General features: G+C 46.2%; 1 protein-coding gene across 2 annotated transcripts in view; it reads left to right on the top strand.

Moving 5' to 3' along the window:
- BOK (BCL2 family apoptosis regulator BOK) overlaps positions 1-23166 on the top strand; it is a 45448-nt gene extending 22282 nt beyond the window's left edge. Inside the window, exons 3-6 of one of the 2 annotated variants that reach the window (XM_084847000.1) lie at positions 430-584; positions 10174-10252; positions 18079-18242; positions 21297-22256. In XM_084847000.1, the coding sequence (XP_084703126.1) occupies positions 430-584; positions 10174-10252; positions 18079-18242; positions 21297-21422 (524 nt within the window). In that variant the 3' untranslated portion in view covers positions 21423-22256. Of the gene's footprint in view, positions 1-429; positions 585-10173; positions 10253-18078; positions 18243-21296 lie in introns of both variants that reach the window. The other variant, XM_084847001.1, reaches the window with a different exon arrangement.
- Positions 23167-26247: the final 3081 nt, after the last annotated feature.

The following is a 26247-nucleotide window of genomic DNA, read 5'->3' as shown; positions in this document are numbered from 1 at the left end:
GTTTTGTTTCTAGAAGACCCAGAGACGCTTCGGCCCTAGTTAGACAATGGGGCTGTTCACACAACATGTTGGAGGCCTTGTTCTGGGTGCTGCATTAGTAAGCAGGCTGCTGATTACAGGAGACAGGGCCTTTCTGGTAGTGGCACACTAGCTTTGGAACACTTTCTCCGGTGCCAGGTAGGCAGTCCTGTCTCTACTGAAATTTAGGCTCCCGTTTAAGGCTGTTTTTCTATTTATCCAAATTCGGAATGAAGTAATGGTGTGTTCTTAGCTACTCTGTTAGATTCTGTTGAGGTTTTATGGATCTCTTTTATCCTGCTTGTGTGGGGTTTTTTGTGTCCTTAGGAATTTGTGTGCATGCATGTGCATGTTCAATTGAAAGGTGGGATACAAATTATTTAAATAAATTTCTTGTGTTTGTTTTCTTAGGTGATGAGCTAGAGTACATTAGGCCCAACCTTTACCGGAACATTGCGCGGCAGCTCAACATCTCGCTGCACTTGGAAACTGTGGTGACGGATGCCTTCCTGGCAGTGGCAACCCAGATCTTTTCTTCAGGTGCTGTACTACAATCCACACTATGGGTGAGGGAAGGAGAAATGAGACAAAGCAAAGTGTGTAAGCACAGGCATATTTTAGGTTAGTCTGTAGGGCGGGGCCCACTTGGCAAAGGATCCTGGCTGTAAGCAGTTTGGCAGTGGATGCTGCGCTAATGATTTAACACAAACCCATGTACATTTTTCTTTTCTTACACGTTACCAGGTAAGGAGATGCTTCAGCATTTCCCTGTTTCTCTTCTCCAAGTAGGGGAATCTCTTTCATTTCAAGTTCTGGATTGCTACACTCCTGGCAATTATTGCCTTTGTTACACAGGAATCTATTTTGTTTTTTCTATCGTTGTCTTGTCTTTGGCCCCTGAGATTGAAGGTGAACACACTCCTGGCTGCCGAATTATTGCTTCGCTCCAGTGGGTCTGTTTCTCTTGCCACGGACGGCAATGACAAAAAAAGCCTAAGACTTGGAATTAGCTTGTGATAAAGGGGTGTCATCACTTGAGCTTCTTCTTGAGCATGCATGAGCTAGGGATAATGCTCTGGTATCCAATTTAACTTGGGTATATTGATTTGCTGTTACTGCATTTTCCCATAATGGCACTGCAGACTTCTTTCAAGATTTAAATAAAACACTCTGATTTGACAAGCATAAATTCTGAGTTACAAAGTAGATTAAATTATATCTTTTTCCCCCATTGGACCAACTTTGACTGGTTAAAGACCCTGAAGTTCCCTATATGTTAACTTTTTCAGTACTTATTTAATAACACAAAGATTAATCTTGCTTTCTCACCTATCAGAGGGGCTGCATTACATAAGAAGCAAAGGAGAGTAAAATGTGTTTAGGATTGGTGGGAGATTACTCTTGCAGTGGGGTATAGATGCTGTGCACACCTCTGGGATTAAGCCCCATTGAACACAGTGGGGCTTGTTCCTGAGTAAATATGCATAGGATTGTGCTGAAAAGTCACTGAGGGTTCCTTCAGCAAAACAAAAAACAAGTCTGGAAACTACTGACGAAGAAGCAAAATACCTGATATTTACTAAAGAAAAGAATTTGGCCCAGCAAGCAGCTGCTGCTACATACCTTGCTTATTTATCTTCCTCTCCCCGTTCAGTGAAGGGGCCTTGGCTTTCTAAGATTGGCCCTCTTGGATTTCTGTGAGTTGGGGCTTCTCTCTATTTTCCCATTTTCTATGAGACAGCCCACTTTTAGCGGCATCGCAACCGCATTGCACAAAAGTCTGATGTTTGAAGGATAATGTTGGGGGAAGAGAAGATGTGCAAACTGTGGACAGTTTCTGCATAGTGGCTCCCCAAAATAGATGTGTGTGTTGCGTGTATATAGCCTTCAGATAAATATATGTACTTCTGCCTCTTAAATTACATTAACTTCCTGAGATGCCCCCTGTCTTGTAAAAAATACCATGGCTACCTGTTCTTAGGGCCTGTCTGAATTGTGTGTTTCCCAGGATTCCTTGTACTCCTGCAGAAAATGATGCTTCTGTAGTGGGAGAGGGAGAAATATTCCTCCTTTAGGCATGTGGTATGGAGGATGTATTGCTTTTGCATATGTGGTGGATGATATCTGCCACACTCACACAGAAATTTCACTGAATTTGCAGTGCAAAGTGGGTTGAGAGGACCAATGTGGGATCCATTAAAAATGGAGGTGGTGGAGAGACAGGAATGCTCCGCAGCTGACCCTTTAAAGATGGCTAGTGCAAACAATGCCTTATGCTTCTAGTGTGGGTTGGCATGGGGTTAGAAACACAAAGAGTGCAGTCCAGTGGCTTTCATCTATATGTGCAGCTCTGCACATTTTTCTTTATCCTGTATCCTTCCCACAGAAGTTGTTGTGGAAAAATGAAGCATTGGGCTAGATACAGTGCTAGGATTTCCCATCCAGATATGTTGGCCTATAGCTCCCATTATCCTTCACCATTGACTATGCTGGTTATGGCTGTTGGGAATTGTAGGCCAAACATCTGGAGGTCCACAGGTTGCCCACCCCTGCTGTAGGGCATGGTCTCTTGGAGATGTCACTTGGAGTGGCTTAAAACTTAGTTTGGGCAGTGTAAAGCCCTTAATCCTAAGCACGACCTGGATGCACATTGTGAAAAACAGTGCTTTGGAACAATGAGAATGATGCTGGTGCATCTTGAAGGGGACAGTCTCATGTTCATGGTGGTGAATGGATGATACAGGTAGCCCAAAGGTTATTATGGGGTGTAGATGCATATAAACTTCAATTCCTTAGTCAGGCTGCTCATATAGTTCTGTGTTGAATAAGGAGCTAGGAATCAACTTCATCCTTGTTCATTTCTGTGGATGAATCCAGCTCCCAGTTGTTGGCCTAGCCAGTGGAAGGAGGGAACAGTCTAAGGTTCTCTTCCCATCTGCTAGGCAATTCAGAGTGACACACTTAATGTATTGTGAGCAGAAAGATGCAGTAGTAATTCTAAACTAACATTGTGACTCAGGCGTATTTTCCATCCACTTGTACAAAACTCACCAACTCCTAAAAAGTGACTAGTACTTGCCATCTTCCTTGTTGTGAGTCACAGGACCCCTGTTGGGCTTTTGAGATGTGCAGGATGCAGAGCTGCCAGACAAGGCTGGTCTGCCTTTAAAGATTGTTTAGAAGAGGACATTTCAACAGGGCTAACTTTTCACACTTTCCTCTTTTACACAACTTTTAAAGGTGCACAAGCCCCATCCTCTTTTGCATCTGAGGAAAATTGGGGGCCTTATTGGCAAAATCCTGGCAACAATTAGAAGGTTTAATGTTAGAGCTAGCAAAACATGGCCCAGCTGTGCCTGAGCCAGACATTCCACTGTTTGAAAAATCAAGGTCAGATCCAGCAATAGAGGACAGAAAGCAGCTGCAGAGAGTTTTTTTTTCAGGAATCTGACTTCAATGTTAAAATGTTTTGCACTGGTAGAATGTTTAATATAACGCTCTCCCTGTTTTTCTTCCAGAAAATGGTTATATGGGTAAGCTTACAGTGCAATCCTGTGTATATTTACCAAGAAGTAAATCCCACTGTTTCAATGGGGCTTAGTCCTAGATAAGTATGCACAGGATTGAAGCCTTAAATGAGGGGAGCAGGCATCAAAACGGCCAAGGTGATGACTGAGAGTCTGCTTCAGATGAGATGATGTTCGAAACAGTTGTGTGTTCTATGTGGAGTTCCCTGAGCATGCATTTATTTTTTGGCTTAATTCCACACAGACCCAGTTTGCACATCATAGTAGCAATTCTATGTTTAACCCAGGAATTGCAGGGACATGCAGAGTGTGCAAGTCCTGCGCTCATCGTTTCCACTTTTAATCAACAACCTGGGAACCCCGTTCCTGGGTTGCTTCATTATGTGTGAACCCAGAAACTCTGGGTTGTTTGTGGGTTATAGGATTGTACCTGCAGTATGCTTTCAGCTATCCCAACTGTGTAAATAGAAGGATGTTTAGGAATGGTATATGGAAAGATTTTCTTTTTTGCCTCTTTGAATCAGAGTGCTGTGATTCAAAAACCACATGGATGATTTTGTCTATAAAGTCAGGAGTGGCGACAGTTCTCTTCCTGTGTTTACTGCAAATCTTGAATTTTGGGCTTGATCTAAAACTTCTGTGTAAAATCTGTGGGAGCTGCTTGTTTTCAAAGCCATAAACTTTGGGGAAGGTGTTTGTTTAGTCTGGACATTGTTACACAAGCCAAGCCACTGCTACACCATGCAAAAGAACAAGGTTTTTTTTAAAGGATTTTCCCAGTTTCAAACTGAAAGTGTCTGATACTCTTTTTCTTCTCGTGGGAGAGAAGTTATTGCAGTCTAGCCTTTCCCCAACCTAGGGTCCTCCAGGTGTCCTGGATTACAACTCCCATCATGCTTCTGGTCCTGCTGTCTGGGGATGTGAGAGTTGTAATCCAGCGTTCCTGGAGGACACCAGGATGGGGAAGGCCATGCCCTTTTGGTGCATGTAATTAATGTGCAGTAAAGCGCTCTCAATACAATAAAGCAAACTTCAAAGCATTTGGCCCAAGGGTAGCCTAGAGAATAAGAACCATGTAAGAACAATGTAAGAACAATGAATCAAGGCAAGCTGGAGGTGGTCAAACATGAGATGGCAAGATTGAACATCGACATCTTGGGAATCAGTGAACTAAAATGGACAAGCATGGGCGAATTTAATTCAGGTGACCATTATATCTACTACTGTGGGCAAGAATCCCTGAGAAGAAATGGAGTAGCACTCATAGTCAATAAAAGAGTGGGAAAAGCAGTACTGGGGCACAATCTCAAAAACGATAGAATGATCTCAGTACGAATCCAAGGCAAACCATTCAACATCACAGTAATTCAAGTCTATGCCCCAACCACTGAGGCCGAAGAAGCTGAGGTTGATCGGTTCTATGAAGACCTACAACACCTTGTAGAACTAACACCAAAAAAAGATGTCCTTTTCATCATAGGGGATTGAAATGCTAAAGTAGGAAGTCAAGAAATAACCGGGATAACAGGCAAGTAAGGCCTTGGTGTACAAAATGAAGCAGGACAAAGGCTAATAGAGTTTTGCCAAGAGAACACGCTGATCATAGCAAACACTCTTTTCCAACAGCACAAGAGGTGACTCTACACATGGACATCACCAGATGGTCAATATCAAAATCAGATTGATTATGTACTTTGCAGCTAAAGATGGAGAAGCTCTATACAGTCAGTAAAAACAAGACCTGGAGCTGATTGTGGCTCAGATCATGAGCTGCTTCTTGCAAAATTTCGGCTGAAATTGAAGAACGTCGGGAAAACCACTAAACCATTCAGGCATGACCTAAAACATATCCCTTATGAATATACAGTGGAGGTGAGGGATTAGACCTGATAGAGTGCCTGAGGAACTATGGATGGAGGTCCGTAACATTGTTCAGGAGGCAGCAACTCAATCCATCCCAAAGAAAAAGAAATGCAAGAAAGCAAAGTGGCTGTCTGATGAGGCTTTACAAGTAGCTGAGGAAAGAAGGGAAGCGAAAAGCAAGGGAGAAAGGGGAAGATATACCCAACTGAATGCAGATTTCCAGAGAATAGCAAGAAGAGACAAGAAGGCCTTCTAAAAAATGAACAATGCAAAGAAACTGAGGAAAACAATAGAATGGGAAAGACTAGAGATCTTTTCAAGAAAATCGGAGATCTCAAGGGAACGTTTTGTGCAAAGACGGGCATGATAAAGGACAAAGAAGGCAGGGACCTAACAGAAGCAGATGACATTAAGAAGAGGTGGAAAGAATACACAGAAGAACTATACAGGAAAGATCTTAATGTCCCTGATAGCCATGACAGTGCAGTCACTGAACTTGAGCTGGACATCCTCGAGAGTGAAGTCAAGTGGGCCTTAGGAAGCATTACTAACAACAAAGCTAGCGGAGATGACAGTATTCCAGCGGAGCTATTTAAAATCCTAAAAGATGATGCTGTTAAAGTGCTGCACTCAATATGCCAACAAATTTGGAACACTCAACAGTGGCCACAAGACTGGAAAAGGTCAGTTTACATTCCAGTTCCAAAGAAGGGCAATGCCAAAGAGTGTTCAAACTACCATACAATTGCACTCATTTCACATGCCAGCAGGTTATGCTCAAAATCCTACAAGCTAGGCTTCAGCAGTATGTGAACCAAGAACTACTGGAAGTACAAGCTGGGTTTCAAAGAGGCAGAGGAACTAGAGATCAAATCACCAACATTCGCTGGATCATGGAGAAAGCAGGAGAATTCCAGAAAAACGTCTATTTCTGCTTCATTGACTATGCTAAAGCCTTTGATTGTGTGGATCACAACAAACTGTGGCAAATTCTTAAAGAGATGGGAGTACCAGACCACCTTACCTGTCTCCTGAGAAACCTGTACAAGGGTCAAGAAGCAACAGTGAGAACCAGACATGGAACAACCGATTGGTTCCAAATTGGGAAAGGAGTACGACAAGGCTGTATATTGTCGCCCTGCTTATTTAACTTATATGCAGAGTACATCATGAGAAATGCCGGGTTGGATGAATCAGAGGTAGGAATTAAGATTCCTGGGAGAATTTTTAACAACCTCCGATATGCAGACGATACCACCCTAATGGCAGAAAGTGAAGAGGATCTCAAGCGGCTCTTGTTGAGGGTGAAAGAGGAGAGTGCAAAAGCTGGTTTGAAACTCAACATTAAAAAAACGAAGATCATGGCATCTGGCCCCATCACTTCCTGGCATGTAGAAGGGGAAGAAATGGAAGCAGTGACAGATTTTACTTTCTTGGGCTCCAAGATCACCACAGACGGTGACTGTAGCCATGAAATTAAAAGACGCTTGCTCCTTGGGAGGAAAGCTATGGCAAACCTAGACAGCATAGTAAGAAGCAGAGACATCACCTTGCCCACAAAGGTCTGTATAATCAAAGCTATGGTTTTCGCAGTAGTAATGTGTGGCTGTGAGAGCTGGACTATAAGGAAGGCTGAGCGCCGAAGAATTGATGCTTTCGAACTGTGGTGCTGGAAAAGACTCTTACGAGTTCCCTGGACTGCAAGGAGGTCAAATCAATCAATCCCAAAGGAAATCAACCCTGACTGCTCATTGGAAGGACAGATAGTGAAACTGAAGCTCAAATATTTTGGTCACCTAATGCGAAGAGAAAACTCCCTGGAAAAGACCCTGATGCTTGGAAAGATTGAAGGCAAAAGGAGAAGGGGACGGCAGAGGATGAGATGGCTAGATAGCATCACCGATGCAATGAACATGAATTTGAGCACACTTCGGGAGAGAGCGGAGGACAGGAAGGCCTGGCGTGTTATGGTCCATGGGGTCACGAAGAGTTGGACATGACTTGACGACTGAACAACAACAAAATCTAGAGAGTAAAGTGCTTTAAAATGGGCACCTTTGGAGAGCCATCCTATTGTGCCCTGGGGCAAGATAGCTAATGAAGGCTTTCTGTCCTGAGCCAAGGGGGAAATAAGTAGTACCCTGAGCTTCCTTTGTGGCCACTTGAAGAGGAGATTCCTTCCTTCCACCCCTTGCCAAGTGAAAACTTTGCCAAGTAATACTGGATTTAGCAAGCTCCGAATCGTCATTCAGATTGTTGTTCAGTCATTAAGTCGTGTCCGACTCTTCGTGACCCCATGGACCATAGCACGCCAGGCCTTCCTGTCCTCTGCTCTCTCCTGGAGTGTGCTCAAGTTCATATTCATTGCCTTGGTGATGCTATCTAGCCATCTCATCCTTTGCCGTCCCCTTCCCCTTTGGCCTTCAGTCTTTCCCAGCATCAGGGTCTTTTCCAGTGAATTTTCTCTTTGCATTAGGTGGTCAAAATATTTGAGCTTCAGCTTCAGTATCTGTCCTTCCAATGAGCAGTCAGGGTTGATTTCCTTTAGGACTGACTGATTTTACCTCCTTGCAGTCCAGGGGACTCGTAAGAGTCTTCTGCTAAAGGGAGGGACCATGGCTCCGTGGTAGGGCATGTACATGGCATGCAGAAGATCCCAGGTTCAATCCCCAGGATCTCCAGGTAGGGCTAGGAAAGAATCCTGCCTGAAACCCTGGAGAGCCCCTGCCATTCAAAATAGACTGAGCAAGATGGACCCATGGTTTGACTTTGTATGAAGCAGCTTCCTATGTTCCTAAATAGAAAGAGAACAGTATTATAGGACAAGGCATGCTGTGTCATTAAGATGTTGGTTCCATTGTAATATGGCTCGGCAACAGTTTGTTTTGGGGTCTGAATGGAGAGCGGTGGTCTTGATCATCAAGTGTGTAGACTTCTTTGTGTAGTTATAGGAAGTGTGGTTTTGTGAGCATAGAGATTGACCACGTGCTTTCCCACACATGGCTTCCTGGAGGCTTTCCAGCAGGAGGCTGATGCAGGGGCCGTCAGGCCAGCCAGTTCTTATTTATTCTCTATCTTCTGGACTGTTCAGTATTTACATACCTCAGCTCCACAGCTGGCTTCCATCTAGCTGCTAGCTCCCTTGGCTGATGGGTAGAGAGGGCTCCCCTGCTGCGCGCTCTCTCTCTCTTTCTCTCCCTCGCTCTCTCTCTCTTTCTCTCCCTCCTCTGCTGTTTTCTTATTTGCTTGGGTTTGTTAGCATGACACACACACAAAAGATAAAGATGCATTGTGTTTTTGGCTGTCTTTGTGAAGAGAACAGCTTGCTTTTGGCCCATTGGAATCTGAATTGATGGCAGTTTCATGAGATACAGATTGCTGCTGCTTGCTGTAGGTGGGCTGGGTGGGCGAAGGGGAGGGAGACAGGCAAAGAAACAAGCAACCTATGTGCTCCATCTGTTGAGCTCCCTCCATCTGTTGAGCTCTCTTGTCCTGGTCAGACAAACAGCCCCAAACCTTGTGCTTTGGAATGTTGGAAAATGGAGGAAAGATGCTTATGGAATGATAAAGAAGGCATACACAGAATAAGAAATCTTGAAGAGCAAGCTCTGGCTTCCATCCAGCTAAAACAGTGGCTTAAGTTTGATCCTATATATGTTTACTCAGAAGTAAGTCCCACTGACTTGGAACTTTCTCTCAAATATGTGAGTTGGGTGTAGAGTTTTGCAACCTATGGTAGCAATAGAGAGCATTAGTTAGTCACAACTAACTGGTTCCATTGGTTTCAATGGGACGTAGTTGCAATTACCTTTATTTGAATCAGGCCCAATGTATGTAGGCACATTGATTGATTTGTTGTATGGACTGTATGATTCCTTGGCTTGTCTCTCTGACAATTTAACTGGAACATAAGAACAGCCTAACAGTGCAATCCTATACATGTCTATTCAGAAGTAAGTCCTTTTGAGTTCAATGGGACATACTCCCAAGTAAGTGTGTATAGGATTGCTGCCTTAAAGGATTAAGTCAACATTTAGCCCAGTTATCGTTTTTCCAATTGCTGGATGTTTTAAGGAAGAATAACCTTTGGTATATCTTGAAAGATCTTTGAGAATATCCTTAAGAGCACAAGGCATTAATCCAGAACTCTAGTCCCTTGCTGATGGCATTTCGTTCTCAGCAATCTTATTTTGGAACATCTACAGCGAGAGGATATATATTTCTTAACCATCATCCTTCATAGATGTTACTACACTTACATTGGTGATTTTACATCTAGTCTTTTTTTTTTTTTAATGATATTGGCCACTGTGCCACATCTTGCACACTATTTTACAGTGTTTGAAATTTTGTTGTCGTCTTACTTTGAACTTGCTGTGCAAACCTTGGGTGGCTTGTATATTTGTACAAAAATAGTACGTTGATTTTCCCTCCTCTCTCTTTGAAATATTAACAGCTTTATATCACTGCTCATCTAAGCTGAAGAGGCATCCTTGGTCTTTCTAGGCTGCAATCCTGTGCATATTTACCTGAAAGTCAACTCCACTGAACATAGTGGGGCTTATTTCTGAGTAAACATGCATATAATTATGTTGGGTCTGTCTCTTTTTGATGAAATACAAAATGCAGCTAGTGAATATGCACAGATTACATCATGTGGAAATAATGCAATGGCTTTTACACATTTGCAAGCTGGAGAGCACTGAACACCTTCAAAAAGAACTATTACTGTTTAAAGTCTTCCAATTCTACTCTTATGTTATAGAGGGAAACCATTTTTGTGGCTTCTAGGAGAGAAGGCACCTGGGTATGGATTTTATTCAAAAGATTTGCTGCAAAGAGTTGTAAGTAGAAACCTGTCATGAACATTCTTCTTGCACCTTAACATGAACTCCTACACCTGTGTTTTTTGTTTACTTGTGAAATTTAAAATCATGGGGCTACACATTAATCAACCTTCAACCATGACAATAAAGCTGTGGCATTTGTGGGTGTCAATTTGCAACGCTGTGAGATTTTCCCATAAAATCATCACAGCATTTCCCTTCTCCAGCTGACTTGTGCTGTAAAGGCACAGCAGGAAACCACTCTAGCACCCGACAGTGTGTGAACAGCTGTCTGTAATTTTCATCTTCCAGCCTAAATATGCTGGCTGCAATGTACTGTCCTGTTGTTTCTGGGCTATAAATCTTTCCTTCCTTCCTTTACAGCAGGGGTGGCTCTCCAGATGTTGCTGGACTCAAATTCCCATCAGCCCCAGCTAGCATGGTTAGGGATGATGGGAGTTGTAGGTCAGCCACATCTGGAGGGCCACATTCCTCCACCCCTGCTTTACAGGCATGCAGGTTCTTTTTGAAATTCCTTTTACTGCTGGCATGAGCTGCTTATTATTATTTTTTATCCTTGCATCAGGAACCAGGAACTTGGAGTCTACCAACATCAGGGAGAGTTTGTCACATATTATCAGGGACCTCTTCTGTGTGTTCTCTCATTGTAACAGCAGCAGTCTTGTGCCCCAGTCCTAAACATATACTTGGAAGCAAGTCCCTTAGGTCTCACTGAAGCTTATTCCAAGTAAATAGACCTACAATGAAATCCTTTCCATGCCTACTCAGAAATAAGCCTCACTGAGTCCAGTGGGGCTTACTCCCAAGTAAGTGTGTATAGCATTGCTACCTCAGGAGCATAACCTTTAGATACAGAGTTTTATTGTATTCTAATTTTCATTGGATGTTGCTCTCTGGAAGCTTTGCTGAAAATCTGCCTATAAATCTTAAGCATTAAATAAATACATAAATAAATGGTATTCATCATACTCTGTAAAAGGAATGAGTGCTGCTGGTATCTAACAGGGAGATATTCTGCATCCAAAACCATGCTTTGAATGCTGCTCAAAGGCACCTTGCTTTGGTGAGCTGTAGTGGGCCTGCTGCTGCTGCTGCTGCTGCTGCTGCCGCTGCCGCCACTGCCACTACCACCACCACCACCAGGCCTTCCCTGTAGACCTCTGCCTGGCAGACCGCCAGTCCCTGCAGGACCAGGCCCCCAGGTACCCAGCCAGCTGTGCTGCTCCACCTGCCCCTCCCTGGAGGGGCTACATAAGCTGGCTGGCTGAGGGGGCCTGGGAGAGCCAGGGCCTGCAGGAGAGGCTACCACCACCCCCAGGGAAGAGGCGGGCCTGCTGCTGCCACCACCACCACCACCACCACCAGGCCTTCCCTGTAGACTTCTGCCTGGCAGACCGCCAGTCCCTGCAGGACCAGGCCCCCAGGTACCCAGCCAGCTGTGCTGCTCCACCTGCCCCTCCCTGGAGGGGCTACATAAGCTGGCTGGCTGAGGGGGCCTGGGAGAGCCAGGGCCTGCAGGAGAGGCCACCACCACCACTGGGGAAGAGGCGGGCCTGCTGCTGCTGGGCCTGCTGCTGCTGCTGCCGCCACCACCACCAGGCCTTCCCTGTGGACTCCGGCCTGGCATTATTTTTAAGGGGATTTTTAATTGTTTTTTTGTTTGTTTTTCTGGGGGATTTTGTTGTGTTTTTAGGGGTGGGTAGCCTGCCTGATAGGCGGGAGCGAGGGGGCATGTGTCCACCTGATGGAGGCAGTGGGGGGAGTGTTGGGGGCCAGAAGATACCGAGGCTGGGCGGCAGGCGCTGACGGAGCGCTAGGGGCAGGCCATGCCAGGTAAGGGGAACAAGGGAGAGATGTGTAATGTCTGTCCCCTGCTCCGGGCCTGTCCAGAGCCAAAGGATGGCTGGGGGAGGTGTGACCCCATCTTCTGGCCTTCGTTTGCTGCTCTGCAATGCCAGGTCTGTTACCCAGAAAACCTCCCTCATCCATGACATGATCCTGGATGAGGTTGCAGACCTGGCATGTATTACGGAGACCTGGCTGGCCGAGGCTGCTGCTCCAACCCTTGCAGCCATGTGTCCAGCTGGATTTTCGTATGCACAGCAGGCGAGGGCTGGGGATTGGGGAGGGGGAGTGGCTGTTATCTACCGAGAGTCCTTGGTCTTCACCAGGCCCCCTCTCCGGGAGACCAAGGTTGCTGAGTGCATGTACTGGAGGTTGGGCCCGAAGGGCAGTCTGGGGATTCTGCTCGTGTACTGTCCACCCCGCTGCACGACTGACTCCCTGGCCGAGGTGCTGGAGGTGGTCTCTGATGTGCGTGTACAGTCCCCTAACTTATTGGTGTTGGGGGACTTCAATGTGCATTCGGAGGCCATCCTCACAGGAGCACCTCGGGACTTCATGGAGACCATGGCCTCCTGGGAGCTGCACCATATTCTAACTGGGCCCACCCATGTAGCCTGTCATGCACTAGACCTTGTGTTTGTTTCTGGAGAAGCGGGGAGTGATCTGGAAGTCGGGGGTATATCCACCACCCCCTTGTCATGGTCAGATCACTATCTGGTGATGTTGGACTTCTTGGTTCCACAACCCCTCCGCAGGGGTGGAGGACCCATTAAAATGGTCTGCCCCAGGCGTCTTATGGATCCAAATGGATTCCTGAACGCGCTTGGGGATTCTCTGGATCACGCCAACGGACACTCAGTCGAGACCCTGGTGGGTGGCTGGAATGCCGCAATCACTGGGGCATTAGATCAGGTGGCTCCGAAACGCCCTCTCCCCCTGAACAGGGCTCAGACTGCATCATGGTTCAATCCGCGGTTACGAGCTCTGAAACAGGAGGTGAGACGGCTAGAGCACCAGTGGTGGAAGTCTCGCTGCAAAGACAATCAGACACAGGCTAGAGCTGTATCTTCAGCCTATCACGTGGCGGTGAAGGCAGCAAAAAAGGAATATTATGCTGCCTCCATCACTTCTGCAGTGCTGTCCCAGGAGGCTGTTCCAAGTGGTCCGGAGCCTGGTCGGTCCTGTGGCTCCGGAACCACTGGAGCATTCTAAGGCCTCCTGTGAGGCCTTGGCAAGGCACTTTGCAGATAACATTGATCAGATTAGGTGTGTTACTCTGCACGCTGTGGATACAGTTAGTGAGCAAGAGGCGGCCTGTGGCAAACTGGTTTTGTGGGATCGGTTCCAGCTTCTTCCTCCTGATGAAGTGGACAAGGTGCTTTCATCTGTAAGGCCGACCACCTGCTTACTTGATCCTTGCCCATCGTGGCTCATTATGGGCTGCAGAGAGAGACTGGGTGAAGGGATCAGGGCGGTGGTGAACGCCTCCCTTGAGGAGGGAGTGATGCCATCAGCCCTCAAGGAGGCAGTGATAAGACCGCTCTTAAAGAAGCCCTCCTTGGATCCTCAAGTTCTGAACAACTTTCGCCCAGTCTCAAATCTGTCATTTTTGGGCAAGGTGATTGAGCGGGTGGTGGCGGTGCAGTTGAAGGCACACTTGGAAGAAACTGATTATCTAGACCCATTTCAGTCAGGCTTCAGGCTTGGGCATGGGACAGAAACGGCCTTGGTCGCCTTGGTAGATGATATGAGGAGGGCTCTGGATAGGGGTGAATGCTCCTTCCTTGTTCTCCTCGACCTCTCAGCGGCTTTTGATACCGTTGACCACGGTATCCTCCTGGACCGCCTGGAGGGGTTGGGCATTGGAGACACCGTATTGCGGTGGTTCCGGTCCTTCCTCTCCAGCAGGTACCAGAGGGTAGCACTGGGAGAGGAGGTTTCGGACCCGTGGCCACTCACTTGTGGGGTGCCACAGGGTTCCATCCTCTCCCCGATGCTATTTAACATCTATGTGAAGCCGCTGGGGGCTATCATCAGGAGGTTTGGGGTGCAGTGTCATCAATATGCGGATGACACGCAGCTCTACCTCTCATTCAAATCTTCACCAAGGTTGGCCGTAGAATCCCTGTCCAAATGTCTGGAGACGGTGAGTGGCTGGATGGGGAGGAATAGGCTAAAGCTGAACCCTGACAAGACCGAGGTACTTTTGGTGGGAGACAAGAGGAGGCTAGGGGATGTTGACCTGGTGTTGAATGGGGTACGGCTACCCTTGAAAGACCAGGTCCGCAGCCTGGGAGTCATTTTGGACTCCCAGCTGTCCATGGAGGCTCAGGTGTCAGCTGTGAGCTGGACAGCGCTCTATCAACTCCATCTGATACGGCGGCTGCGCCCCTTCCTTCCCGACCATCTGCTTCCATCGGTAGTACATGCCCTGGTCTCCTCTCATTTAGACTACCGTAATGCGCTCTACGTGGGGTTATCCTTGAAGACGGTTTGGAAGCTGCAGCTGGTACAGAATGCGGCGGCTCGCCTGATTAAAGGCAGCCGCCGGCGAGATCACATCACTCCAGTGCTGAAGGAGTTGCACTGGTTACCAGTTGTTTTCCGGGCCAAATTCAAGGTGTTGGTTTTGACCTTTAAAACCCTATATGGTTCCGGCCCAGCCTATCTTAAGGAGCGCCTCCAGCAGCACCAGACAGGCCGCTTAACAAGATCAGCCTCGGATGGCCTTCTGTCTGTCCCATCAGCCAGGACAGCTAGACTGGTGGGGACGAGGGAGAGGGCCTTTTCTGTAGTGGCCCCCACTCTGTGGAACTCCCTCCCTAGGGAACTCCGTCATGCCCCCTCTTTAATGAGCTTCCGTCGTGCATTAAAAACGTGGCTGTTCAGGCAGGCATTTGGGGTGGGTTAGGGTATTTTAGAAAATGTTTTTATTGTAGAATTTTATTGTTTTATTGTATGTTGTACATCGCCCAGAGTGGCTGGGTGACCAGCCAGATGGGCGATTAATAAATTAAATAATAAATAAATAAAAGGTTATTTTGAGCAGTCTTCAAGGAGAAGCATAACTACTTCCTTGAGAAGAAATGGTGTTCAAAAGGCATTGGGAACACCACTCTGTGCACAGCTGTCTTTGGTTTCTTTATCCCTTCGTTTTGTGGAGAGAGACAAGAGCCCTGCTCTTTATTGTAAACATAGATGGAGCATAGATAGAAGAGGACCTGGTCCAGGTACCAGCTTTCCCTTAGTGTAGAGTGGCCACTTAGGAATCATCAGAAAAGAGGATAGCGATTTGCATAAAATTTGCATGTACTTATAAGTATAGATGAAAATTTAGAAATTATTATAATTTAAATAGAAATGCAGTACATCTCATCATCATCAATTCTGGAAGTTCAGAGGTTTACTGTTGTGCTTTTACTCCCATGTAAGCATATGTAGCCCTGATTCTGATTGAGACCATGGTGTGCTGGGAGCGGAGGGTTAAACCTTTCCCACCACAGTTTTCCCCACAACATGATACCCCACCCCATGCGGGGTGTTTAAAAAAAGAAAAAAGTATCCATTTGAGTCATTTTCTTCCCCCCACCCCTGTTGGGGGAGGAACTGAAATTTCAGGGGGAAAAGTGGTGGGTGGGGAAAGGGTTAACCATCTCCTCCTGGAATGCCATGGTCCTGATCCAAATTAGGGCTGTATTGCTTACACAGGAGTAAAAGTGCAGCAGTGAACCTTCAAACTTCAGAATTGCAGTTCTGGAGAAGGAAAAAACAAAAACCACAGTACAAATATCACTAGTTGCCTTACATGCACACCATGCTTTATTTTGTTGCTAAAACAACACCGGGGACCTTATTGTGTGTGTTGGAGGGTGGGTGGGGGGAAGGAAAAAGCAGCAGCTGCGGGGAGAGGCACAATCAGCTGCTTGGGTGAGGGAGAAATGCAGCTCCCTGGCCAGCCTGAAACCATGAAAACAGGCCCCCAGCAACTTCACTGTACACATCACACAGCTGCACACCCCAAAACACTACAAGCTCCTGATATCAGGCAGCCACACTGCTGTTTTTTTGTGGATCATGATGCACCAGAAAATAATTAATGGATTTTCCCTGCTGTGAGAAAATATGAGAGAAGCAGGGGCAGGGGGGAGAGAAACACAGGATGACTGTAGGAGATTAACGACATGTGGGCAGCCCCGCAAAATCCCGCAAGCAAGGCAAGCTGATAGTACCTTAAAATCCCCATCTGGAAGAGCTCTCAGTTCTGGGCTAGATGGACAGTTGTCTAACCTGGTATAAGGCAGCTTCCTATGTTCTTAAGGCTGCTCAGTGGAAAATCATGGAACGGGTGTAACGTGCAGCAGCAGCACAGTTCTGTCTTGAAACTTAAAAGATTTCTAACTATGCACAACACAGAAGGGCATGTTTCTGTAAGGTTGGGGCATTTCTAGATATTGGATGGCCTTCGTGAGTCTGCAGTATAATACATACACATCTGATGCTGATTTTATTTGTAGAAGTAATTCCCTACATTCTTGCATTTCTCCCCTTCCTTTTTTTAATGTATATTTTGTTGCAATTTTATATGCTGTTTAAATGTACAAACTGGTAAACAAGAAACTGGAAAAGTTGGGTCGGGATATTAACCACTGTTGAGACACATTCTTCATTTCTTTTCTCTTTTAAAACCACATTTTCCATTTCTAGTCTGTTCAACTGTACAAATCTGCCTGACGTACAATGCTGATTCTAGTCTCTTCCCTGTACGTTGTGGGGAAATACCCTAGGGATATTGATCATGGGTTTTAGGAGGGAATTGTGCCTTGCCTGTAGCATGGGGTTTGCTTTAGAACATCTGGAGTTACCAGGTTTACTGGTAAGTTGTTGGAATGGACTTTGGCAGGGAATTGAATGAGGTGATCTTGGGTGCTTTCTGGAATGACATTTCATTGAACAAGAGGATAAAGGCCAAACTGGATGTGACACCATTAGCAGTTACATGAATGACTTTTTAAAAGTATACTGCAGATGTTGGGGGGGGGGGTTGTCAGCAGTCCAGATCCGGACCCACCTGGTGTAGGGAGTAGGTTTTTTTAACCCTTTGCCCCCTACTGCAGTGCTGATCCAGATCAGGCCCCCCTCCCCGACCTGCTGTTTCCATTAGGTGGGGAGAAGCTCCGATTGGAGCAAATGAGAGTTCTCCCACCCAGGGCAAATAGGTGCAGGGCCCCCAATTCAGATCAGGGCCACAACAGGGGGCAAAGGGTTAATACACCCCACTCCCCACACCAGGGGGCACCAACCTGATCCAGATTGGGGGCCCATGTCTGCAAGTTGTTAAAAATCATTCATGCAATTGCTAATTGCTTGAATGGCATCTCACCTAGGTTGGCCTTAGAAGGGTCATTTACTAATTGTGATTGTCTGACCATTGCTTTTCAATCTTCTGTGCAAGTCTCCACCTGGGTATACTGGCATCAACTGGATAAGTGGCACCGAACATCATTCCACAGCTGTTCCATAGCGCACTAAATAATGCTTAAATCATCTGTGGACTTGGGCCAGATTATCTGGAAGCAATTTACTTGCATATAATCAGCACAACTGAGTACAGATGGGTGCTATGTTTTGCCCAAGCATTCTCTGCTTTCATGGGGGTGAGGGTGAGGGGAGAGAGATAATACCATTACCAGGTACGAACACTTACTATTCCAGATGCAAAAATGTATGCCTACCAAGGTAACAAAAAAATACAAGGATGGATCCAGAGTTAGTCATGCTTGGAATAGACACATTGAAATCAATGGGACTTAAAGTGGTCATGACTTAACTTATGCCCCACTGATTTCAGTGGGTCTACTCCATGTATAACTACATTTGAATCCAACCCACCGGATACAGTTGCCTAGCTTTGCATCAGGACCTTTCTCCCACCAGCTTTGTACCAACCATGTGTGGAAACTTTTTTTCCCCTCCTGCAGGCATAACATGGGGTAAGGTCGTGTCTCTCTATGCTGTGGCAGCTGGCCTTGCTGTGGACTGTGTGAGACATGCCCAGCCAGCCATGGTCCACACCATTGTGGATTGCTTGGGAGAGTTTGTACGCAAGACCTTGGTGACGTGGATGAAGAGGAGAGGAGGCTGGGTAAGTGGCACTGCATATGGAAATATTGTTGAATATTTAATCAGAAATATTATTGAAATGCAGTGGAGGCTGATAGCTCTGATGTCAGTGCAGTGGTGAATCTGCTCCAGGTTTTAATCAGAACCAGTCAGAACTCTGAAGGAGCTATCCAAGCACCTTGGATAGCTCCTTTAGAGTTCTGATTGAAACCTGGAGTGGATTCACCACCCCACTGACATCAGAGCCACCAGCCTCCACTGTTGAAATGAATAATAGCAGAATGATCTTATGAGCCAAGCTAAGCACTGAGCAAACATTCCCCTTTATGGAGCTTTGCCAGTCAACCCTTCTATCCAACTGTGTCCTGCAGTGATCCTGATTATTCTAGCTGTACATCTGCCTACAGTTTTGTGACTGACCTGCAGCAACCCTGGTTATATTTGCCATCAGGTTTTCAGCCCAATTCCACTAGCCTAATTTCTTGACCTGCTACCACCTTTTCTATAAATCCATTCCTCATACCTTAAAGCATGGGTGTATAACCTCAGGCCCAAGGGCCAAATCTGGCCTGCTGAGGTCCCAGTCTGGCCCTCTGGGTTTCTCTGATGACCACACTCCTTTCCCCCAACTACCAATCGTTTGGTGGTTTCTTGGCTTTTCTGCAATTTTTCCCCCCCCGTTCTAAAAGGTTGAAATGCCTCTCCTAAGGTTTAGTTACTGGCAGTAAGAACTTTAAGCTAAAATATGCTGGTATTTTTGGACCTGCCCTTTGCTTTTGGCTCCTCCTGCCACTGGAATACACCCCCCCCCCAAGCTTCTCTGAAATGGAATTCGGCCCTCGGGCTGAAAGAGTTTAAACACTCCTGCTTTAAAGACATGCACACACAGTTGGTCAGGGCTGATACGTTACATGCTATGAGAGAGACATGTACGCTGTTAAAGATACTGTGGGGAACCCTGGCCAATCATGGTCCACCTGATATGTGAGTACATGTCAGTGATGTTTGTATACATGTCCTTCAAATTGCACATTGTGGGTCCAGGCTAAAACTGTAATGTGTGAAGTGGTCCTTGTTGTAGGTATGTGATTGTAGGTACGAAAAGAGCAGGAAGACACAAAGGTAGGGGGGGAAATGGTGATGTTTATTGCGTAGTCTTTAGAAACAAAAGTGAACAAGGATGATGGTGAGGTCAGACAATGGAACCAAGTGCCTAGGGAGGTGGTGGGCTCTCCATCATTAGAGGTATTCAAGCAAAGACTGGACAGTCATCTGTCAGGAATGCTTTAAAATATATTCCCGCACTGAGGCAGGGGGTTGGATTTGATGCCCAAATGGCCTCTTCCAACCCTATGATTCTATTAATCTGTTTTTGAAAAACCATGTGATTCATTTTGTCATCTTGACTGGAAACACACAGCAATTGGTCCTTAGTTCTCAGAATGGTTTGGAAACTTTTCCAAACCATCCTGGGCAGAGCAGTCATAGCCAGCTTTTTAAGTCTTGTACAGGGTAGAATCTGCTTTAAACTGAGTCGCATAGGACTTGCTCATTAACAGCACAATCCTAAACATGCCTACTCACGACTAAATTCCACTGAGTTCAGTGGGGCTTACTCCCAGGCAAGAGGGCTTAGGACTGACTGCAGCCCAAATGTGGTAATACATAATACAGTGTTAGGAAATATTTCATCAGATTAGGACCAGCTAAACATGTGTTGGAAGCTATGGAGTAGAAATTAAGTAAAAAATAAACTTCATATAAATGCGAATAAAAAGTTAAAATTTAGAACTGTTACAGCTCAATATACCCTCCTCCTGTTGTTTCCCCCCTGCTTTAGTATCTGGCCAGTTTCAGTGAGAGTGGAAGCACCTCAGCTTCTGCTTCCCACCAGATCACCACACCTTTATCATGCACTAGGCATAGGTGGACCCACTGGTATCCTTCCAGGGATTACAGATACTGTAGAACGCCTTTCAGCCCAAGGGCTGAATTCCATTTTGAAGACGCTCTCAGGGGCCACAGACAAAAGGGGGCAGGGCCAGAATATCAAAACTACCAGCATACTTTAGCTTACAGCTCTTACTTCCAATAACTCAAGTCTTAGGAGAGGCCCCCCTTTTAGATTGAAGGAAAACAGCACAAAGGCCAGGAAACCACCAAATGGTTGGTGGTTGGGGGAAAGGGGGTGGGGCCTTCTGGAGAACCCTGGAGGGATGGATGGGATTCCCAGAGGGCTGGATTTGGCCGCCAGGCCTGCAGTTCCGTATCCCTGCTTTATGCCCTGATTAGGATGCAAGTTGGCTTCAAGGTCCCTGTGACAGAACTGGGACCCCTATAGGACTATGCGAATCAAGGCAGCACAAAGCTGCAGGTCACTGGGGAATGGACCAAAACAGTTTGTGGGCTGGGTGCTACTCTCAGGCTGCCAACTGACCTTCCCTGACTTAGTAATAGTGAGCCTTATATGAACACAGTGAAACAATCCTTTAAGTACAAAGGTACACATCTCCTAGAGCTGTGTACCAACATCTTAATATACCTGAATGTTGCAGGATATACCCCTCTTCCCCCCCACCCGCCAAAAAAGATACTTGCAAGCAACCTGTGGCTTTTTGGTCTTGGCTATGTGATGTGTGCTCATGCTGGATAAGGACTTACAGACTGCAGTTTGGTCACCTAATGTAGGGCCCTGATTTTAGGATTTTTAGGTAGTTGGGATGTGGAATTCTCAGAATTAGTATCCAGAAGGGTAGCTGCAAGGGGAAAGCTCCAGTCTGGTGCCCTCCAAATATTTTGGGCTACAGTTCTCAGCATTTCTGACCACTGGCCATGCTGGCTGGAGCTGATGAGAGTTGAAGTCCAAAACATCTGGAGGGCAGCAGGTTGGGGAAAGCTACTCTAGGGCAATGCTAACAGGAAGAGAAGGGGTAGGAAATCTTTCCCAAGGCATCTGTCAGAGTATCCTTGGGGTACCATATTAGAACCCAGGTTGCGGCACTGAATGTTATATATGAAACACTAGGATGAGAGTAGCACACTTCTGATGCTCTGTTTTTGTTTTCTTTCCCTCTAGACTGACATAACAAAATGCGTGGTGAATACTGATCCCAACCTTCGCTCCCATTGGCTTGTGGCTGCTGTTTGTAGTTTTGGCCACTTCCTGAAGGCCATCTTCTTTGTGCTCTTACCAGAAAGATGACGCTCATCTGCCTAGCAAAGCCCCATCTTCTCCTTCATGGACAGAGCTGACGCAGAGAAGGGGAAGAAATTAGAAGAGGAAGAGAGCCGGGCCAATGTACATTCCACTCTTCTGGCTTTTCCCAGCGGCCTAACTGCAAAGACTCTTCAGCAATGGGAAACATTTCTTCAGCTCACTTCTTGCAGCAAGCACCCTTTGCACTTTCAAAGTGGCTTAGGATGATGGTCACATGGCTAATGGATTTGCTGTTTAGTTATTTATTTATTTTTCTCTCTTGTTCAAATTGTGTCACATTTTTTATGCATTAAAAAGAGAGTAAAGCATCCTAGTTGGAGCTGCTGTCAAGAAAAAAACTGTTGTATGTCATCTGCTTCTTTGTTTTTCACTTAGTCAGATTCCCCCAGCCTTCGCTAAAGGTTGTGTCCTTGAGCACCTGGTTAAAATGGAGGGTTTCCCAGGAGGCTGAAATGTATGGTTCTCTTCTAAGTTATAGAATCCCTCCAGCTATGGCACCCTCTGCCTAAGGAGGAAGCAGACAGATTGTCTAACATGGATAGCAGATCTCTCTGCTACATTTTAATATTTATGTACATGAGGGATCAAGAAAATAAGATCAGGAGCATGAGAAGACTGCAGTCTTTAAAGGTGACTAAGAAATTTATAAAATAAATAAGGAAGTTAATGTGGGATGGAGGAGATCCCATTAGCAAACTGTATCCCATGAGGACAGCAGGAAGAGCCATCAATGAATTGCATCCATTGCAGTGCATTTGCCATAGTCAATGTGTGACTTTTGTTTCTGTTGTGGTAACGAATAAATGCAATTAAATATTCCGTGAGCTGAATCCAAAATGAAGACAGAAAACATTGAAGGAAAGAATGCTTTCAGCTATAATTCTGTCACTTTAGCTAAAGAGGGAAAGAAGTCATAGTCTAGCGCAGGAGGAGTAAACAAAGAAACACATTCTCATTACTCAAGTCCTTACAGTGGTGTTACAGCTGGTTTGCAGTTCAAAGGGAACTTGGAAAAGGAGAACTGACTCGACACAAACTTCATTCTTTTCAGTACACAGAGCTGGTTCATGTGCTGCTAGAAATGTGGAAAGCAGAAGTAGGAGTGGCATAATTCAGCTGTAACCCACAGAGTCCAGACTCTAGCACTTCCCTTCCGTGAGAGCCATGGCCTCCTGCTGACATCTCACCCTGGATGAGATTCAGGAGCCACCTCTTACTTCTTGCAGGAGCAGGGAAAAGAGAAGCACAAACCACTTGATATGTTCCTCTTTCCGCCTCAGTCTAACATATGAACTAGTTCAAGGAGGTGCATTTCTACCAATGTCTTCATTCCTTGCAATACCTGAAAAGGAGCATATAGAGCCATAGAATTAATTCCTGTGCTACTAGTCCTCTTTGATCTCATGTTATTTTTAGCCCTTGTGAATTGTCAGGGCCAAAGTACACATAGCACTGAGGTGCCTGTAATCATGTCCCTACCACAAGTTTTTTCCCTCCCCAAAATGCAGGCCTGAAGGCTGTAATCTGAAGTGGAAGGTGTGTGTGTTTTTTTTTTAACTTTCACTTGCTTGAGATGGGGGAGGGGGTTGCTGAAAACTGCCTCCCAAACACTTTTTTTCTCTTTGGAGGAAGGGAGAGAAGATACAGGCACCCCATTAATGACTCAGCAAAAAGCAGATAGGGCTTGACACCAAGTCTTCATTATTTTTCAACTGGGAGCCACTTTGGCAAAAAAAAAAAAAAAATTGTGTGAGAACTGCTCTTCCCCACACCTGCTGTGTGTGTCTGTCTCCCTCCTCCCACACACCTCCAGTCTGTCTCCCCACTTCCCACCCTCCCTGCCTCCCTCCAGCCCACCCACAGTCTCTTCCTCCCTCCTGTACTGCTGCTGCCCACTCTGCAGAGTAGCTAAGCTTTCTGAAGAGCCACATTAGCTGGTGTGGCTCTTCAGAGAGGTGGCCATGCTGAAATGCCTGGCTCTGAGGGGTCCTTCCTTAGAGCCAGGCACTGGGAGAGGAGGAGGGTCCTTAGAGATCGCCTGCAGTACAGGTGATCTCCAGGGACACTCCTCCTCCCACAACGCCTGGCTCTCAGGAAGGACCCCTCGGAGCCAAGCATATGGGCCGTGGCCACCTCTCTGAAGAGCTGCTCTGGCTGACGCAACTCTTCAGAGAGCTTGGCTGCCTGTTGGCTTGCTCTGAGATGATCCGCAGAATGGGTGGCAGCAACAGGGTGGTGGGGAACACAGCAGTGGTGGCGGTGGCAGCAGTAAAGGGAGAGAGTATGGCGACAGCAGCTCCTCCTGGTCGAGAGTGGAGGACTCACCCCACCTAACACTCTTGCCTTGTAGTGAAGACCAGGGAGTGTGTGTGTGTGTGTGTGTGTGCGCGTGTGTGGGAACCACGCAACACCAGCTTAAAAACGGCAGAAAGAGAGGATTGAGAAATTGAATCTCTTTCCACCCCCCCTTCCACTTTACATTTCAGCTTTCAGGGTAACAATTTGGAGGGGGGGGGAACCTCAGGAGGTTAAAAACTACCCATAACTCAACATCACATATAATTTGACACCCAAGACAGAAAACACAGTACTTTTGCTTTCCAGGTGGGGAATGTAAGTAGAGAGACTTGGCAAGGTCCATGGATGAACATGGAATATCCAGAGTCAAGTCAAACAGTATTCTCTGGACCATCCATGGGCTCCTTTTAAGCTAACATGTTCAACTAGCTAAAATAGAGCTGCAGTTGAGCAAAGTCTCTTATTAGGTACAACTGTATACAGCAGCAACAGATAGAACAGACACACACAGGCCCTCTTCAGACACGCTTGGGGAGAGGGTGGTTAGGGTAACTACGGAGGGTGGGGGTTAGTGAAACCATGACGTGTGTGGGAACCACGCAACACCATGGGGCTCTGCTAACCACCCTTCTCCATAGTTGCCAGGAGATCTTATTGTTGTGGTTAGAACGCATTTCGTCCTCCCTGGTGCAAATGGGCTCCCAGTGGCTGCTCCAGCAGCTGAAATGGCCATGTGATCATAGAGAAAGTCTGCGGCAGCTAGAGCATCATCAGCAGTGCTGGACGCTCTAGCCAATGGACTCTGTGGCCTGGAAGTCCTCTGGAGCTCATTTTAACCACTGGGGAGCCCGCCAGATGACACGGTAAGCCACCCTGGGGCCCCTTAACCCTGTTGCAAGGGGATAGTTAGGGTGGTTCTGGAACTACAGTTAGTGGGTTTTCCTCCCTGCACCCAACACTTGAAGCCACTGTGGTTACTGGAAATTCCCTAACCATCATGGCTTCGCATTAGGTGTGAACAGGGCCACAGTCTCCTTGGCTGGAACACTGATTGGACCCAACCACTTATGCACTTTTTATTTTATTGTAAGGGCCAAGCTACAAGAGAGCAGTGGCTGCATCTCCTGTCCTGTATTTCTTTTCCTAAAAGCAGCAACGGGGCAGAGCCTGGATTTAGATGGGGGTGGGTTAACCCTTTCCTCCATGCTATTTTTTTCATTGAAATCACACACACATAGTTGCTGTTAGCCACAGAGAAGAAAACATGCAGGCCCAACAGAACTGCCTTTCTGCCCAGCTACTGATCATTTGGTGGTTTCCTGGCTTTTGTGCAGGTTTTTTTCCATTCTGAAAGGCTGAAATGCCACTAAGGCTTAGTTCCTGGTAATAAGAGGCTTAAGCTACAATATGCTGGGGTATTTGGGGGCCCTTTGCCTTTGGTCCCATCCACTACTGGAATGCAGCCTGAGAGCTTCTCCAAAATTGAATTCATCCCTTGGGCTGAAAGAGGTACCCTGCCCTTAGGTTATGCCCCGCTAATTCAAATCAGTGGGTCTCACAGCTGCTTTTAGGAAAAGGAAAAGACATCAGGAGAGTCAGTCTTGGATATCTTCCATCCACACGTAGCCTGGCCACAACATTTTAAAACGTTCAGTACGATTTATTACCTCAGTTCAGTATGATTTATCACCTCAGCATCCTCTCTCCAACCAACTGGCTGCTAAACCCCATTAAGCCTGCTTGGTTTTGAAAACCAAGCAGGCATAATGAAATATACTGACATTTCCTGTTCGTTAAAAGAAACAGCAGTAATCATTTGTCATTGTTAATAGTTTCCTATGTAGGAATGAATCACCCACTATAAGGAATGGGGGTGAAGGGTAGAGAAATGAAGTTCAAGGTCTCAAGGAAATGTAAATTTCCAAACTTTCTCATTAAAAAATACATTAAGATTTCTAATCAAGCATATTGTAGTATTGTTCGCCTGAGCTTTCACATGTTAATCTCATGCAGTTTAGTAGGAGCTAATCCACACTGCTGGATGAAAGTATGTACTTTGGCAAAGTATATGGAGAGATGCCTAACAGACTCCATCCACCATCTGGGGAACATGGGCACTGCGTGTGCCAGGGGATAATGGGCACTGGAGGTTTGCATGTTCCTCCCATGTCCCCTCTCCAGTCCTCTCACCTGCCACTTGAGAGAGAACTAGAGCTTCATTGACTATGCTAAAGCCTTTGATTGTGTGGATCACAACAAACTGTGGCAAATTCTTAAAGAGATGGGAGTACCAGACCACCTTACCTGTCTCCTGAGAAACCTGTACGAGGGTCAAGAAGCAACAGTAAAAACCAGACATGGAACAACCGATTGGTTCCAAATTGGGAAAGGAGTACGACAAGGCTGCATATTGTCACCCTGCTTATTTAACTTATATGCAGAGTACATCATGAGAAACGCCGGGTTGGATGAATCAGAGGTCGGAATTAAGATTGCCGGGAGAATTATCAAC

The sequence above is a fragment of the Heloderma suspectum genome, chromosome 3 (genome assembly GCF_057233095.1).
Source record: "Heloderma suspectum isolate Gila_16-S chromosome 3, 16-S_ref, whole genome shotgun sequence".
NCBI classification, from domain to species: Eukaryota; Metazoa; Chordata; class Lepidosauria; order Squamata; family Helodermatidae; genus Heloderma; species Heloderma suspectum.
Note: the sequence above shows the minus strand (reverse complement) of the source record. Positions and strands in the feature narration are given on the sequence as shown.